A 15,347-nucleotide genomic window follows, 5' to 3' on the forward strand; every position below is an offset into this window, starting at 1 on the left:
CTGATCCTCACTGGGGGAAAGCCGACAGGAGCTGAGGAAGTGACTTCGGTTCGAATACAGTATCTATAGGGGATGCAGACAGAGAGGGAGGTTTTTCTAAATCAACCACATACAAGTGAGGAACATAGCAATGTGCATGTGACAAGGATAGTGTCCACAAAAGACTTGAGGGTAAAGCACATAAATCCCAGGTTAAGGACAGAGACAGGGTATACAGGTGTCTCTATGCTAATAGTAGAAGCATTAGACCTAAAATGGGGAGCTAGGGTACCGAGTTTTGCAGGAGGACTTTGATATAGTGGGCATTACAGAGACATGGTGGAATGAGGAGAACCAGTGGGATGCTGTTATACCCAGGCTACAGGCTCTATAGGAAGGATAGGACAGGGCGCATTGGGGTGGAGTTGCCCTTTACATCAAAGAGAGCATAGTATCACATAAAATAGACAATGGGGAGCTGGTTCCCCACAGAATCACTGTGGATATCAATACCAGGTGGGGAGGACAGTTTAAGATTATGAATATATTATCGTCCGCCTGACCAAAGTGCACAAGATGATGCTGAGATTGAAAAGGAAATTAGAGAGGCCAACAAAAAAACAAAAATGTAGTGGTAATGGGTGATTTTAACTATCCCCATATAAACTGGAGAAATGCATGTTCAGGTCATGGTAAGGAGAGCATTCCTGGATATGCTAAATGACTGTGGCTTAGAGCAGATGGTTGTGGAACCAACCAGGAGAGGTGATCCTAGATCTAATTCTATGTGGGACCCAGGACCTGGTGCAGGAAGCGTCAGTGTTGTTGAGCCGATAGGGAACAGCACCACAATGCTGTCAGATTCAGTATCTCTGCATGCATAACAAGTGGCAACTACTAATGTAGTTACATTCTTTCAGAAAGGGAAATTTCAAAGATGAGGGAGAAAAGCGCAGGAAGCTGAAAGGGAAAAATCAAGAGAGTCAAAACTGTCCAGGATGCTTGGAGGTTATTTAAAAACACAGTAATAAAAGCTCAGCTGGAATGTGTTCCACGGGTTAGAAAAAAGCAGCACCCAGTCCAAAAAAGAAAGCCACCATGGTTAACAAGAGAGGTTGAGGGAAATTATCAGAAAAAAAGAAAATGTCTTTAGAAAATGGAAGTCCAGTTTGGCTGATGGGGCTACCATATGAGAGGGAACACAAATGGTGGCAAAAAGAGAAGCAAGAAGCTGTAAGGAGGCAAAAGGATTATGAGGAATCCATGGCTGCGAACATCAAGACCAGCAACAAACAGTTCTTCAAGTACATCAAAAGCAGGAAGCCAGCAAGGGAAGCGGTAGGTCTGCTAGGATGACAAAGGAACAAAGGGTGGTAAAGCAAAAGATGGCAGGAGATTGCAGAGAAGCTGGGAATGAATTCTTTTGCATCTGTCTTCACCCAAGAGGAGGTGAGGAGTACTACTCTGCACCTGAACCAAGCTTCTTAGGAGGCTAATCCTGAGGAACTAGCTTAAGATAGTGATAGATGACGGAGAAGTTCTGGCAGGCATTGATAAACTAAATGTTACCAAATCCCCTGGCCCAGATTGCATTCACCCAAGAGTTCTTAAAGAGCTCAAGCATGAAATTGCTGATCTTCTCACTTTAATATGCAACTTATCCCTGAAATCAGGCTACATCCCTCTGAAGACTGGAAGATGGCCAATGTCACACCAATCTTTTAAGAAAGGATCTAGGGGGACCCGGAAATTACAGGCCAGCCAGTTTGACATCTGTTCCTGGTAAATTAGTAGAATCTATCATTAAAAGATAAAATTATAAAACATGTAGAAAAGCAAGACCTGCTGAGAAAGAGTCAGCATGGCTTTTGCAGAGGCAAATCCCTGTCTTACAAACTTACTAGAGTTCTTTGAGGGTAAACAGGCATGTGGACAGGGGTGAACCGTGGACATTGTCTTTGGATTTCCAAAGGCTTTTGGACAAAGTTCTCACCAGAGACTGTTGAGAAAACTCAGCAATGAAGGAATAAGAGGGGAAGTCCTCCTATGGATTAAAAAAACTGGTTGAAAACAGGAAACAAAGAGTGGGTGTAAATGGGAAGTTCTCACAATGGAGAGATGTCGAGGGGAAGTCCCCTAAGGATCCGCTTTGGGGACCAGTGCTCTTAACCTATTCATAAATGACCTGGAAGTAGGGTGGGTAGCATGGTGGCCAAGTTTGCAGATGATACCAAATTATGTAGGGTGGTGAGAACCACAAAGGATTGCGAAGAGCTCCAAGCGGACCTTGATCAATTAGGTGAGTGGGCTCAGAAATGGCAAATGCAGTTCAATGTAGCAAAATGTAAAGTGATGCACATAGGGGCAAAAAATCCAAACTTCACATATTATCGCTTACAGGGGTTTGGGTGCTATCAGTCACAGACCAGGAAAGGGATTTAGGCGTCTTAGTTGATAGTTCCATGGGAATGTCAACCAATGCATGGCAGCTGTGAAAAAGGCAAACTCTATGCTGGGGATCATTAGAAAAGGAATTGATCATAAAACTGCAAAGATTGTCATGCCCTTATATAAAGCAGTGGTGCTGTAATCGCATTCTGGGAGTACTGTGTCCAGTTCTGGTCACGCATCTCAAAAAAGGATATTGAGGAGATAGAAAAAGTGCAGAGAAGGGCAACAAGGATGATTGAGGGGGTGGAGCACTTTCCCTATGAGGAGAGGCTGCAGCGCTGGGACTTTAGTTTGGAGAGGAGGCGGCTGAGGGGATATGATTGAAGTCTACAAAATTATGCATGGGGTAGAAAATGTTGACAGAGAGAAATTTTTCTCTCTTTCTCACAATACTAGAACCAGGGGGCATTCATTGAAAATGCTGGGGGGAAGAATTAGGACTAATAAAAGGAAACACTTCTTCCCGCAACGTGTGATTGGTGTTTGGAATATGCTGCCACAGGAGGTGGTGATGGCCACTAACCTGGATAGCTTTAAAAGGGGCTTGGACAGATTTATGGATGAGAAGTCGATTTATGGCTACCAATCTTGATCCTCTTTGATCTGAGATTGCAAATGCCTTAACAGACCAGGTGATCGGGAGCAACTGCCGCAGAAGGCCATTGCGTTCACATCCTACATGTGAGCTCCCAAAGGCACCTGGTGGGCCACTGCGAGTAGCAGACAGCTGGACTAGATGGACTTTGGTCTGATCCAGCTGGCTTGTTCTTATGTTCTTATGTTCTTATGACAGGGCATCAGTGGCAGCAAGGCACCGTCCCACTTTGCCCGGCAGCATCCTAGGCCACTCTTCCCAGGAGCAAGCAGGGTCCAGTGGGGGTGAGGCAGCAACAGTGCTGCCTCCTCCAGCACGCCCACCCATCTGAGTCTTTGCCACCCAATGCATCTGCCACCCTCTGCCAGCCACCTACCTGTCACCTCTTCCCTACCCACCAGTCTGAGCCTCTGCTGCCCACCACCTTGTTCTTCTGCTGCCCTGCTGCCCACCTCTTCTGGCTGCTCGCCCCTTTCGAAGCTCAGAGGCAGAAGTCCAAGCAGAGGAAGGGCACACAAGTGGGTGGACAACAGGCTTACAGGTGACTTTTTCCTCATTTGTTGGGTGGAGGGAAAGGAAGAGAATGACAGGCAGGGTGGGAGCTGGGGGGCTTGGGCTGGGAAGCAAAGTTGCTCTTCTGTCAATTGGGGGAGCAGCTTTTGTCAATTGGAGGACAAAGGAAGAGGCTAGGGGGACTTTCAGGAAAGGAATAGAAGAAATAGTGGGAGGAGGAAAAATGAGATGCCCCCCGCAAGTCCTTGAAGGTCTACTGCTTGTCACTATATAAATTACAAGTGCATGTTGATAACAATTCACTTGGTAATTTACAGAACAGTCTTTTTGTGTTTATTCATGGACCTGCACTTAAATTTAGACAGCCATTAGCCACAGGTGTTCTCCTCACCTACACTTCCCTTGCTTTGAACAGTTAATTTGCATATTGCATTCAAGAAAGCAAGTCTTCCAGGAATCTATGGTGACATGGAAATTGGAGTCTAAAAGATAAAAGCGCCAAGAGACTGAATTCCCTGAGAGAGTTTTCCACATGCTCTTTGCAACAGATGTGTGGCAAAGTATTACCTTCCACAGGCCCAGCATTTCTCATCTTTTGAAGAAATGACCCAAGCTTGGAACTCAGCTGGAAGTTTCACTACAGAGAATGAAAGCACTGGCAAAGACAAACACCAAGGCGCCACCAAAGCCAAGCCTGTCAAGTGCTCAGCTGGAAGCTCACTTGCTCTTTAACAGTTTCCTGAACCTGACTTTTAGCTGATAGGAATGGTCTGATGCAGTTCAAAACTGATATACCCTTCTTTGAAAGGGACTGTGTTAACACAAGGTGGGTGTGACTTGCTTCCCTTGCAGTAGGGACTTCAGGTAACTGTTTTAGTTTATTTTTACAGAGATAGTTTCACTGTGGAATCAATAACATGGATTAATGTAAGAAGAAGCCTCCAAATCAGCCAGATCGTTAATACTTCCAAGTCCTCAATGACTCCTTGGACTGGCAGGGATCTCAGACTAGGGATGCCAGCCCCCAGGTGAGACTTGGGATACCCCAAAATTACAGCTCCTCTCCAGACTACAGAAATTAGTTCCCCTGGAGAAAATGAATACTTTGGATAGTGGACTCTATGGGATTGTAGCCCACTGAACTCCCTGTCCTCCTAAGGCTCTATCCCCAAATCTCAAAGAGTTTCCCAGCCTGTATCAGGCAAACCTGCCTCCCTCCCCATTCATCCACTGCCAGTGGCCAGAGAGGACCTGGCAACCCTATCTTACAAATCACCTCCTTCCTCAACCTAAATCCGTGGTGGCGTACCTTTGGCACTCCAGATGTTATGGACCACAATTCCAATGGCAGGGGCTGATGGGAATTGTAGTCCATAACATCTGGAGTGCCAAAGGTTCACCACCACTGTCCTAAATGGTTGTAACCCTATTTTACTGATGATTATATGAAAATCAAAACCAATGCATCAATTCAAGGTTTATATACCACTTGGAATAATATCTGCCATCACTGGAATGATATCTGAACACATTCTCCATCTCATAATCATTATAGACAATTGATACAGTTAAAAGAATACAAAAAATTGACTTGTTCACAATAAAAAAATTTCTATGGTAAGTAATTAGAAATGGGAAATTAGGCATTCTAGAAATTTTGACCTGAGATAAAATTAAATGAAACTATTTGCTGTTGTTCATATACAGCAAAGCAAAAAAAAACTTGTGTAGATATAAAAGGAATTAATTGTATACATACTCAAACACAGATTTTACAAAAAGTGGTGCAGAATTTGATTATCATCACACGGTCTATCTACTGCTTATTTCCTGAACAATTAGGAATGGAGCATTAAAATATGGAAAGTACTGTATTTGCTAGTAACAGTAATTACAACATTATGGAATTATGTTGTCCTTGTCTTATATCTTGTAATTTTGGCAATGTATGTTTTCCATGTTGGGTTCATGATTGAGCACAGCTGTAACACCCTGAAGCATTTGTAGCTTTAAATTAAAATCAGTGTTCCCACCAAGATGTTTAGGCATTCAAATTCACATTTTGCATGCAACGCAGAAAATAATGAGACCACGTTCACTGGTCCCACCTAAACATCCACAGGAAGTGCCTGTATGCTTTCTCAACATGATTGGGAAAGCTTGTGGATTTGTGGAAGAAGGTCTAGTAATCTGGTTCCTGCTCCCTTCTACAGAGGTATGAAGCATATGAAGATCTGATTGCCTGAAGAGGGCTGCATGCTGTGTACTATACTCATGAATAATACAATGGCCCATTCTGCACAGCACAAATAAAACATCTTGCAGACAAATGAAAAAGAACCGTTTTGGCTTTTTTTGCCAGCATAGTGTGGACAAAAAAAGTGTAGCCAGGAAAAGCAGCTCCCCCTCCCCTCCCACACTAGCTCTCAGTTCCATTTTCGCTGCAGCTCATGCCCGCCATTTTCTCCTACTTGTGAGTCTTTCTGCCACCCGCTATTTGGTTTCCCTTGGGGGTTTCGGTTTCCTCTGCAGCTCATCTGCCCACTATTTCTGTGTAAAAAGTACATGGATAAAGTTTGTTTTGACTGCCAATTTGGCACACATGTCATTGTTCCTTTGTTGTTGTTGTTGTTTTGAGGGAGATGTCTTTGATGCTTTGACAACTTGGAATATATGCATATTGCAGATTCTCATATCGTTTCGTCATAGCTTCAAAGACACCTCCCTCAAAACAACAACAAAAATTAAGTAGTTGAATTAAGTATTTGAATGATTATTCTCTTTAAGCACTGTTCTCTTTAAATATTTGAAAGGTTTAGAGGAGGGCAGAAAACTGTTCCTGTTGGCAGCAGAGGATAGGATTTGGGTATAAATTATGGGCTGAAAGGTACTGTGATATAGGAAACCTTTTTTTACAGTAAGAATGGTTCAGCAATGGAATTGGCTACCTAGGGAGGTGGTGGGTTCCCCCTCTCTGGCAGTCTTCAAGCAGCAGCTGGATGGACACTTATCAGGGATAATTCAAGCAAATCCTGCATTGAGCAGGGGGTTGGACTAGTTGGCCTCTATATCATGATGGCCTTTATTGGCATTCCAAAATATAATAAATACAATAAAACAATAAATACAATAAAACAATAAAACAATTGTCCATAAAAGACAGATAGATACAGCAGCCATTCAGAGTCTTATCAATAGTTTAGTCCAAATGGACTCGAGTTGGCCTCTTTAGCCCCTTCCAACTCTATGGCCCCTTCCGCATGGAGGCGTAAGGGGTTGGGTCGGCGTAATCTATGCCGACCCGACGACGCTGGGACGACGGCGCCGCGGAGCGCCGTTGCCCGGCTGACCCGCCTCTTCCCCGACCCTCTCCCGTCGCCTCCGTCGCCCTGCTGGCCTCCGTAGACCCGCCCACGCTGCCCTCCGACCTCCAGGGGTCGGAGGACAGCGAGGGAGGGCCTTCAGAGGCCAGCAGGGCAATGGAGGCGATGAGGTGAGTGGGAGAGGGACGGGGACAACAGCGCATTCCCGGCGGTGCAGTTCGCACTGCGCTGCTGGGAATGCGCTGTTGTACCAAAAACCTCCCTCCAGGAGGGAGGTTTTTGGAGGCGGCCTGAGGCCCCCCTGGGGGAGGGGGAAGGGAGCCAGGTTGGCGCTGCTGCATTTTGGCAGCGCCGCCTGTGCGAACGGCTCCCTGGGGACGGCGTTTTTGCCGTCCCCAGGGCGTTGTTATTGGCCCGTGCGGAAAGGGCCCATGATTTGACTAAATGTTTACTTGTATATTTTCTTTATAGCTTTGCTGTTTAATTAGTGTTGTCTAGTTTGATAATTTGCAGGATATGATAAAGGCCGGAATTGTTCTTCCTTTGATCTAGAGGTTTCCATTGAAGTTTCCTATATAAACAGTGGTTATTTCAGATACACATTTTCTTCATGTCTATCCCAACAATTATGATCAGCCTTCAAGCTCTGATCTTTGTGCCTCTTTCTTCAGGTAGGTAGGTATCAGTAACAAGTGTTTTTCAGCCATGAAATCTTGCCTGTAGAATGCCCCTCTTTTTCAGGCTTACTTCAAGCCAATGCTATTCTTTTTTTATACACCAGGACAATAAAATTCTTAATTAATTGCTTTTGGGGGGGGGGGTTATAATTGTAATTTCTGATAACTTTATGATTTTATTGTGTTTTTTCTTGTAAGTTTCCTCTAGCAGGAGTATGGATAGACATCATAAAAATCTTCTAAATAAATATTTAATGTGCAACATAAAGTCTTCTATATTCTTTGTAGCTCAAATCAGACCACACTCTTTACCAATTACAATAATACCCATTCATCAAATGCTTCAATGATTGGATATGACCATGCATTTCAAGAGGCTTTTCCGCTTCACTTGTCCATAGTTTGCATCTATGCCTAGATTTGCTTAAACTGCCATGTTTCCTAATGAGATTTTGGTTTACCTTATCCTGCCATTCTCTAATGCTCTTCAGAATGACATTCTGCACGCTTCTTTTGGAGTTTGTTGCTTCTGAGCATCAAAAACACATGTACACTTGTCCTCAGGCTGCTCTAAATAGGATATCTAGCCATTCCCTCCAGCAAAGTTGTAGTCTAAAAAAATAGTCACCTAAAATGGACCTGTGGTAAGGAGGACTGCAGAAGCTACTCCCGGGAGACCTTGGGAAGTATATTTAATTTAAATTTAAAATGGGACATTTCCTTTTCTGGCACAGAGTTTAGCAGGATACTGGCTGTTTTAGGCTTTCTGGGATATGTGGTCACAGTCCAGTAGCTTTTGCTCCTAACGCCAACTATAGATGCGGGTGAAATTTCAGGAGCAAAGCCCATAGCCAAACAGCCCCCCAAACCCAAAACAGCCAGTTGATTCTGGCCATGAAAACCTTTCACAATACATTTAGCAGGATATTTCAATTTTTTGAGAGATTTTCAAAACCCTTCAGTAGACAAATCTTATCAATCCACATAAGAATTGTTTTACGTGCTGATTCTGTGTCGGAGCAGTGAGCGTTGCGTTTATTATTTATGCTCCAAAAAAGAGTCACAGCACCAAAATAAGATGCGACATTAAGGTACAAACTGCATGGACACAAAACAAGACATGTAAGCGTATAAACATTCTCAAATGTCTGCTTATCAAGAAAGATTTATTTACTGCTCTTTTCTGAAGGAACTGAAACTCACTGTCCTTGAAAAAAAGACGCTGGTCAAAGTGTCAGAACAAGGCAATTGCAATTGATGCCCTGGAGAAATTTTGAGAAGCTGATAAAAAAGACACTGTGCAATGACTGTGTTATAGGTAACCTATTTTAAATTATGCTGCCTTGGAGGCAGCATTAAATGTTACAAGAAACATAAGGCTGCCACAAAAAAGGAAGCCCCTTGTCAACATCCCTGTCCTTTTCTTGAAATACTTTGTAGTTCATTTCATGTCATGATGCCATTATATAGTAAATTAGATGCACCCGAATAACCGGGGGCAGCCATTGCTGCTGGGGTGAGCAACGCAGCAAAATAAGGGGCTTGCATGGCCTGGTGGCATGCTGCAGAACCGGGTGCAATGATTGGCTCCCAGCCGAAAAGGCGGGAGGAGCCAGGGTATATTAAGATGCCTCTCCCAGTACGCGCCCTTCCCGGCGGCGAGACCCAGCAAGGCGTGGCCCACCCACCCTCCCTATGGTTAAGGGGTTGGCGGGGTTTGGGTCCTTACTGTCGCAGTCCTGGCGGGTTTGCAACGGTGTCGCACATCTGGGGAGAGAACGAGCCTTCCGGCTGGGGCTCCCAGGCTTGTGCCCTGCGGAAGGCCCGGGGGGTGGGGCGGGCAGGCTGGCAGGCCGGCAGGCCGGGCCGCTGCCCGACACCCCAGGGAGTGGGGTTGGGTCGGGCCGATAGGCGGCCGAGGGCTTAGCCGGTGCCCGACATCCCAGCAAGCACGGGAGGAGGACGGGCCGTTAGGCGGCCTTGGGGCTTAGCCGGTGCCCGTCTCCTCAGCATGGGCGGGAAGGGTGGAAGCAAGCAGGAGTGTTATCTCTGGGGCTTCCCTTCCTGCCAGTTTCCCAATGGAGATTGGGATGTGATGTGCGACCCGTTTGCCGCCCAGCTCTCATGTATATAGTTCATGTTGTTATGTTATTGATTATTAATAAACGGGCTGCGGCCCATTCCTTTCCAGCCTGTCGTTGTTGTGTGTTTATTGAGCGAAGTAAGTCTCACCATCTGCAGCAATGTGAAGCAGGAATGGAAAAAACTCATGATAAGGATATCAGAACTGAATAAGTTGTACTGCACTACAAAGTTGTACTATGCTACAAAGGAGGTGCGGTAACGTTGACCCAAGCCTGCCACTTCTGATGGCAACTAGGTGTTTCTGGTAATGTTTGATTCCATCAGAATTTTCCTTTGTATTGTTAGGATTTTATTTTCTAGTATCAGATCTACTGACAATTCCTTTGCACTGCAAAGTTTACTGCATGTATCAACAGTTATGACAATTATCAACCATTAGCATGACCACCATATATTGCCTCTCTCTTTTTTTTGTACTGTGAGCAGAGCCAGTCACATTCAATATGAGATATAGTGCCTAGCTGTTTGGATTTCACCTAGAATGTGGGCATGCTACCTGCCATCCAGCAGCTAGCCTCTGCCAAGAAGCCTCTATAGGACTCTATGTGTAAGTCTATACACTGCCTTTTCAGTGGCACAAGTCTAAACTAATGACCACTGGCATAAGGTGTGAGCAGCCGGGAGGAAGCTCAGTAAAGTTGACTACCCCTGCTGTACTGGTGGTGGAGGCACAGGGATGCTGTTGCTGTGTCCTTCACTGTGCCCACTGCTGGGGAGGGCGGTGGCATCAACTGCAAATTGATGATTTCATCTGTCCACCGGGGTAAGTGCCCTGGGAAGGGCAAATCTACTGGAGTGGCCATGTGCTGCTCCTATGGGCATATTCACACACACACTTTAGATGGGGATGTTAATTTCAAGCTTAGTTTTCTGTGGGGCAGGGACAGGATTCAGAGTACTGTGCCAACTAACTTTTCTGCATCTTTCCTTTCTTATTGTATTAACACTTATCCATTACCAAATACTCTAAATAAAGAGTATCATTCCTGTTCTCAGTAGCTTCATCATATGCATGATGAAGCACCCACAAAAAGCATATTCAGGCTCTGCAAACTTGGGGTGCAGCTGTATAGACTGCTATTGTGGAGAATCTACGGTACTGGCACCACTTCTTAAAGGCCCCTTCCGCACACACAAAATAATGCGTTTTCAAACCACTTTCACAACTGTTTGAAAGTGGATTTTGCCATTCCGCACAGCTTCAAACAGCACTGAAAGCAGTTTGAAAGTGCATTATTCTGCATGTGCGGAATGAGCCAAAGTTAAATTTAGGATGCAGGGTCATTTTCTTTCCTGATTTTGTCTTTCATCGTTTGTGAATATGCTACAAGAGTTGAGTCTTTCTAACACCTTTCACAGAGTTCTCTGACCTACTATATTGTTACACATCCTTTGAGTCTCCATTCCCACTTCTCTAGAAATCTGTATTACCTCAAAAGAATGATTCAGTCTTCTTGGCTTTGTCTTCACTAGAAGATATCACAATGGCTTTCAAATGAGATGTTCACATTAAAAAGTAATATATTGGCAAGGTGTCACAAGTGCATCTATTAACAATCTATGGAAAAATGTTCTCAGCAGCCTCCCTGTAAAGTTGTAGCACTCATTCCCATTAATTTTCTCATTACACTTTCAGTGGTTTTTTAAAAAATGTATCTTTTCCAAAATGCCTTCAAACAGAATTTCATGTCACTTATGAATTTTATTGTTTTAAGCCTATTATTTATGACAGAAACCATGCTGGGATTTTATTGTACAGGCGCTGTCAGAAATGCTAGGTTTTAAATATTAGATTTGGTTTTTAATGTTATATGTTTAGACAGTTTTAATCTTATTGTAAGCCGCCCTGAGCCCGCCCTCAACCAGAAATGGTTGATATAAATATAATATAAATAAATAAGATTTTATGGACTGTTATATGTTTTTATATTTTTTTATACTGTAAGCCACCTGGACCATTTTTATACATAGAAGAGTACACATGAACACATGAAGCTGCCCTCCACCAAAATGAGTTCTCTATACTCATTCCCTATATCAAGAAACAAGTCAAAGACTTTTAGGAACAAAACTGTAGTTGTTAACACTCAAGTTTTGGCTGCAGCTGTACTACAGATTTGGACCTAATGATCTTATTGCAGCCATGCTAGGTATTATCAATGAGCATCTTAATGGAGGGAAACTGAAGTTTGTGTTGGGCAACCCAACACAAACTTCACCAAACTTGGGGGGTCTTCTAATGGTCCCCAGGCCCTGCTCCCCCTGCTGTGCTCCCCCCACTTACTTGAGTTTAGCCAGCTGCAAAAATCAGTCTGCTGAAAAAGTAGCCTGTTGGGAACTACACTTCCCAACAGACCTTGTGAGGCTCGCAAGGTCTTCTGGGAAGTGTAGTTCCCACCAGGCAAGGAAAGTGCCATGGAAAGGTGAAGTCCGGGCACCATTTTTCCCCGGGTGCCATTTCCCCCCTTGGCCCGGCTGGTGTGCTCACATCGCGCTGAGGCCCAGCTGCGCCCCTTCTCCTTCCCGGGAGTGGGGGGGGGATTTTCCACCCACCCACATGACTCCTATGGGGATGCCCAGGGTGTTTGTCTCCAGATATCCTCATGGCAGATACACCACTGCTGAGCCCAGATCCCTCCCCATGGGAAAGAAATCACTGGAAAAAAATATGAATAAGGTAAAAAAAACAACACGTTCTTTCCACTAACAGAATGGAAAAGGATTCAATGAAGCTTGAGGTGCAGAACATTTTACTAATGGCCTAGTTGAAGCTGAATCTAAACTATGTTGAAAACCTGGGCACTGTACTTCCTTGAAATCATGCTCTCAGTAAGCACTGATTAAATGAGTATGAAGTGTGAAGAAGAAAATTAATTGTGGCTTTAAAAAGGGAATTGCTTCTAAAATTATCTTCATCCAAATTTCTCCCCAGAGTTTGAAACTTTAAATTACCTGGTTGTGTTTCCAAAGTGAAAGCAATGTTCACATCCCCTCAACTGTTCTTTTTATTTTATTTTATTTCACTTCTAGGCTGCTGTAACTGTCAATCATCTTAGCTCATTCATGCCTTTTCCTTTTTATATGTTATGGATGCGCTTGTGTCCATTGGTAAAACATTCTGAAAAGCCATGCTTATATGTCTATATGTATGACTGCACATCTTAGTTTACTCTTGGGAAGCATTTTATCAATGCACACGTACAGTTTGGTGCATTTATAAAACCCTAGCACAATGCAGTCTTGATACGATTGGATATACAATGTACAATACAATTGCATCTTTGTGTGGCTACCATCAGCACAAAAAACACAAAAATAGCCCCTTCCGCACATGCAGAATAATGCACTTTCAATCCACTTTCAACGCACTTTGCAGCTGGGCGGAATAGCAAAATCCACTTTCAAACCATTGTGAAAGTGGATTGAAAGTGCATTATTCTGCATGTGCGGAAGGGGCCTTGATGTGTACAATCACATTTAGGATAGTTTTTCTGCAGAATTTGTCAGTATATACTTGCTTACTGGTAATAGGACAGACTAACTATGTAACTTACTGGGGAAATTACTGGTGATCGTAGCAAGCAGAGCCAAGGACCTGAAGCTCTATCAACTGCAGCAATGACTGGTGTCAACTCACCAGTTGCCATCTCCTGCACTGATTATTGTTGCTGCTGAGGAATTCTGAGCCGAGCACTCTTTCACATTGCTGACAGCTCTGCGGGGCCACTCAGCCAATATTGTTCCTTGACCACTTTCACTTCCCAACATGCCACCCAAAGGTTAATGTAGAGATGAAAAGGATGTAAACAAATGCAAGGGACTGAGAACTGCAGCAAAAGGATGCCTTCCCCAGTACTTCCAGTTTAGCCATACAGAATGCAGCTGGGACCTACAGAACCTATAGAACCTACAGAACAACAAAGGAATATTATGAGGAAGTTCTGTATTTTGAACAGAAAACATAAGAACATAAGAAAAACCACGCTGGATCAGACCAAGGCCCATCAAGTCCAGCAGTTTTTTTTCACACTGTGGCCATCCAGGTACCTCTAGAAAATTCACAAACAAGACGACAGCAGCACAAGGTTCCCTCTAATTTTCCCCGACCTGAGCAGAACTTCCCAACCACTGAGCGGAACTTTTGATGGTTTGAGCAAAAATATTTTAAATTCAAAGCTACTGTGTGGCTGTCAACCTTTCATGCAGCTTATACAGCACATATTTGTGATTTTAAAAAGACTTTTCTATTGAGTTATTACTGCATCACTTGTATCTGGGTTAGAAATATAAATAATTGAGCTTTTAGGGACATCGCTCTATTTGCTTGTGGGGGAGGAAAGTGCCCTCAAGTCGCAGCTGGTTTTCAGGACAAGAGCTGTTCAGAGGTGGTTGGCCATTGCCTGCCTCTTCATAGCAATTATAGACTTTCACCATGGCTTGGGCTAGTTTGGGCCATCTAGGTCTGGGCCAATGAGATTTCCTGATGCGTATATATGCTGAGGATCACATTGCAAATGTGTGTGAGTCCTCCTTGCCATCACGAGGCTCACCCTTTCATTTTTCCCTTTATTTGGGCTTGCCTCCCCAATCCATATCATGTATTAAAAATCATAATTTTAAAAAGTCTTTTTTAAAAGAAAAAGAGGGACGACTCTAGAATTAAAACCAGACCTCATTAATCACTACACCCAGAAACCATGCCCAAGGCCACACTTTTGGAACATGAAAACATTTTTTCTTACATTGTGAATATTGGTATAAAATTATCCTCTGCTCACATTTTTATGGAGCTTCTTAACAACTTAAGACTTGAGTGTCCGGTGCTCAGTCAAAGAAATGTAATAAAGGCAGTAATATTATTCTAAAATTGTTATAAATGAAAAAAGGCAATGGAGATGCCTTTAGCAAAGAATCCATAGACTACTTCACACTGAGCAACTGGGATCTGCAAGAACATCTCAGGGTGGGATCTGAAAGAAAGAGAGAAAGAAGGGGAAAGGAAAGAGAAGGGGAAGGATAGGGGCAAGAAGGAGAGAGAGGGAGAAAGAGAGAGAGAAGCAGAGGCACATCCTGCTCTTTCCCTACCCCCATACAGAGGAGAACTAGAGCACCCCCTCCCCACTCCTCCCAGCCCTCACTCACCAGTGCTGCTCCCACCCAGAGCAGGATGCTGACTCCCAAAGGAGCAGCACCAGGTGCCACCCCAACCCACTTTGCCTCACTTTCTGGAGTCCTTCTTCTGGCCTCCTTGCCGCTGCACTTCCCCCAGCTGCACCAGGCCACATCTTGCACCTCTGCGCCGGCCCTCACATGCCTCTCCCCAGTCAGGTTGGTGACACCTGGCAGAGCATGACTTCCCGTCTGTGATTGAGGAAGATTACCAGCCACCTGGAAGAGCTCCCCCTGCAAAGTGTCCTTCAGGCTCATTCAATGAGTAGCAAAATTTTCAACTGCATAGCACAGAAATGGAGGGTGCAAGGCTGCTCACCTGCACTGCCTACAGGGAACATTGTAGCAGCAGCATTATCCTGCCTGCTCCACAGCACCTAATATAATAGACATGTTTTTTCTGATACTGGAGATAATAGCTGCGCATCATGACTAGTATCCATTTTGACTAGTAGCCATAAATAGCTCTATCCTTCATGAACAGGTCCATTGCCC

General features: G+C 44.2%; 1 protein-coding gene across 1 annotated transcript in view; it reads right to left on the reverse strand.

Moving 5' to 3' along the window:
* Positions 1–15,110, reverse strand: part of ZNF804B (zinc finger protein 804B) — a 99,415-nt gene extending 84,305 nt beyond the window's left edge. The window contains exons 1-2 of the mRNA XM_048510489.1: positions 14,906–15,110; positions 10,341–10,414 (exon numbers count right to left, since the gene is read on the reverse strand). Coding sequence (XP_048366446.1) covers positions 10,341–10,414; positions 14,906–15,110 — 279 coding nt within the window. The remainder of the gene's footprint in view (positions 1–10,340; positions 10,415–14,905) is intronic.
* Positions 15,111–15,347: the final 237 nt, after the last annotated feature.

Source organism: Sphaerodactylus townsendi, linkage group LG11 (assembly GCF_021028975.2).
Source record: "Sphaerodactylus townsendi isolate TG3544 linkage group LG11, MPM_Stown_v2.3, whole genome shotgun sequence".
Lineage (NCBI taxonomy): Eukaryota > Metazoa > Chordata > Lepidosauria > Squamata > Sphaerodactylidae > Sphaerodactylus > Sphaerodactylus townsendi.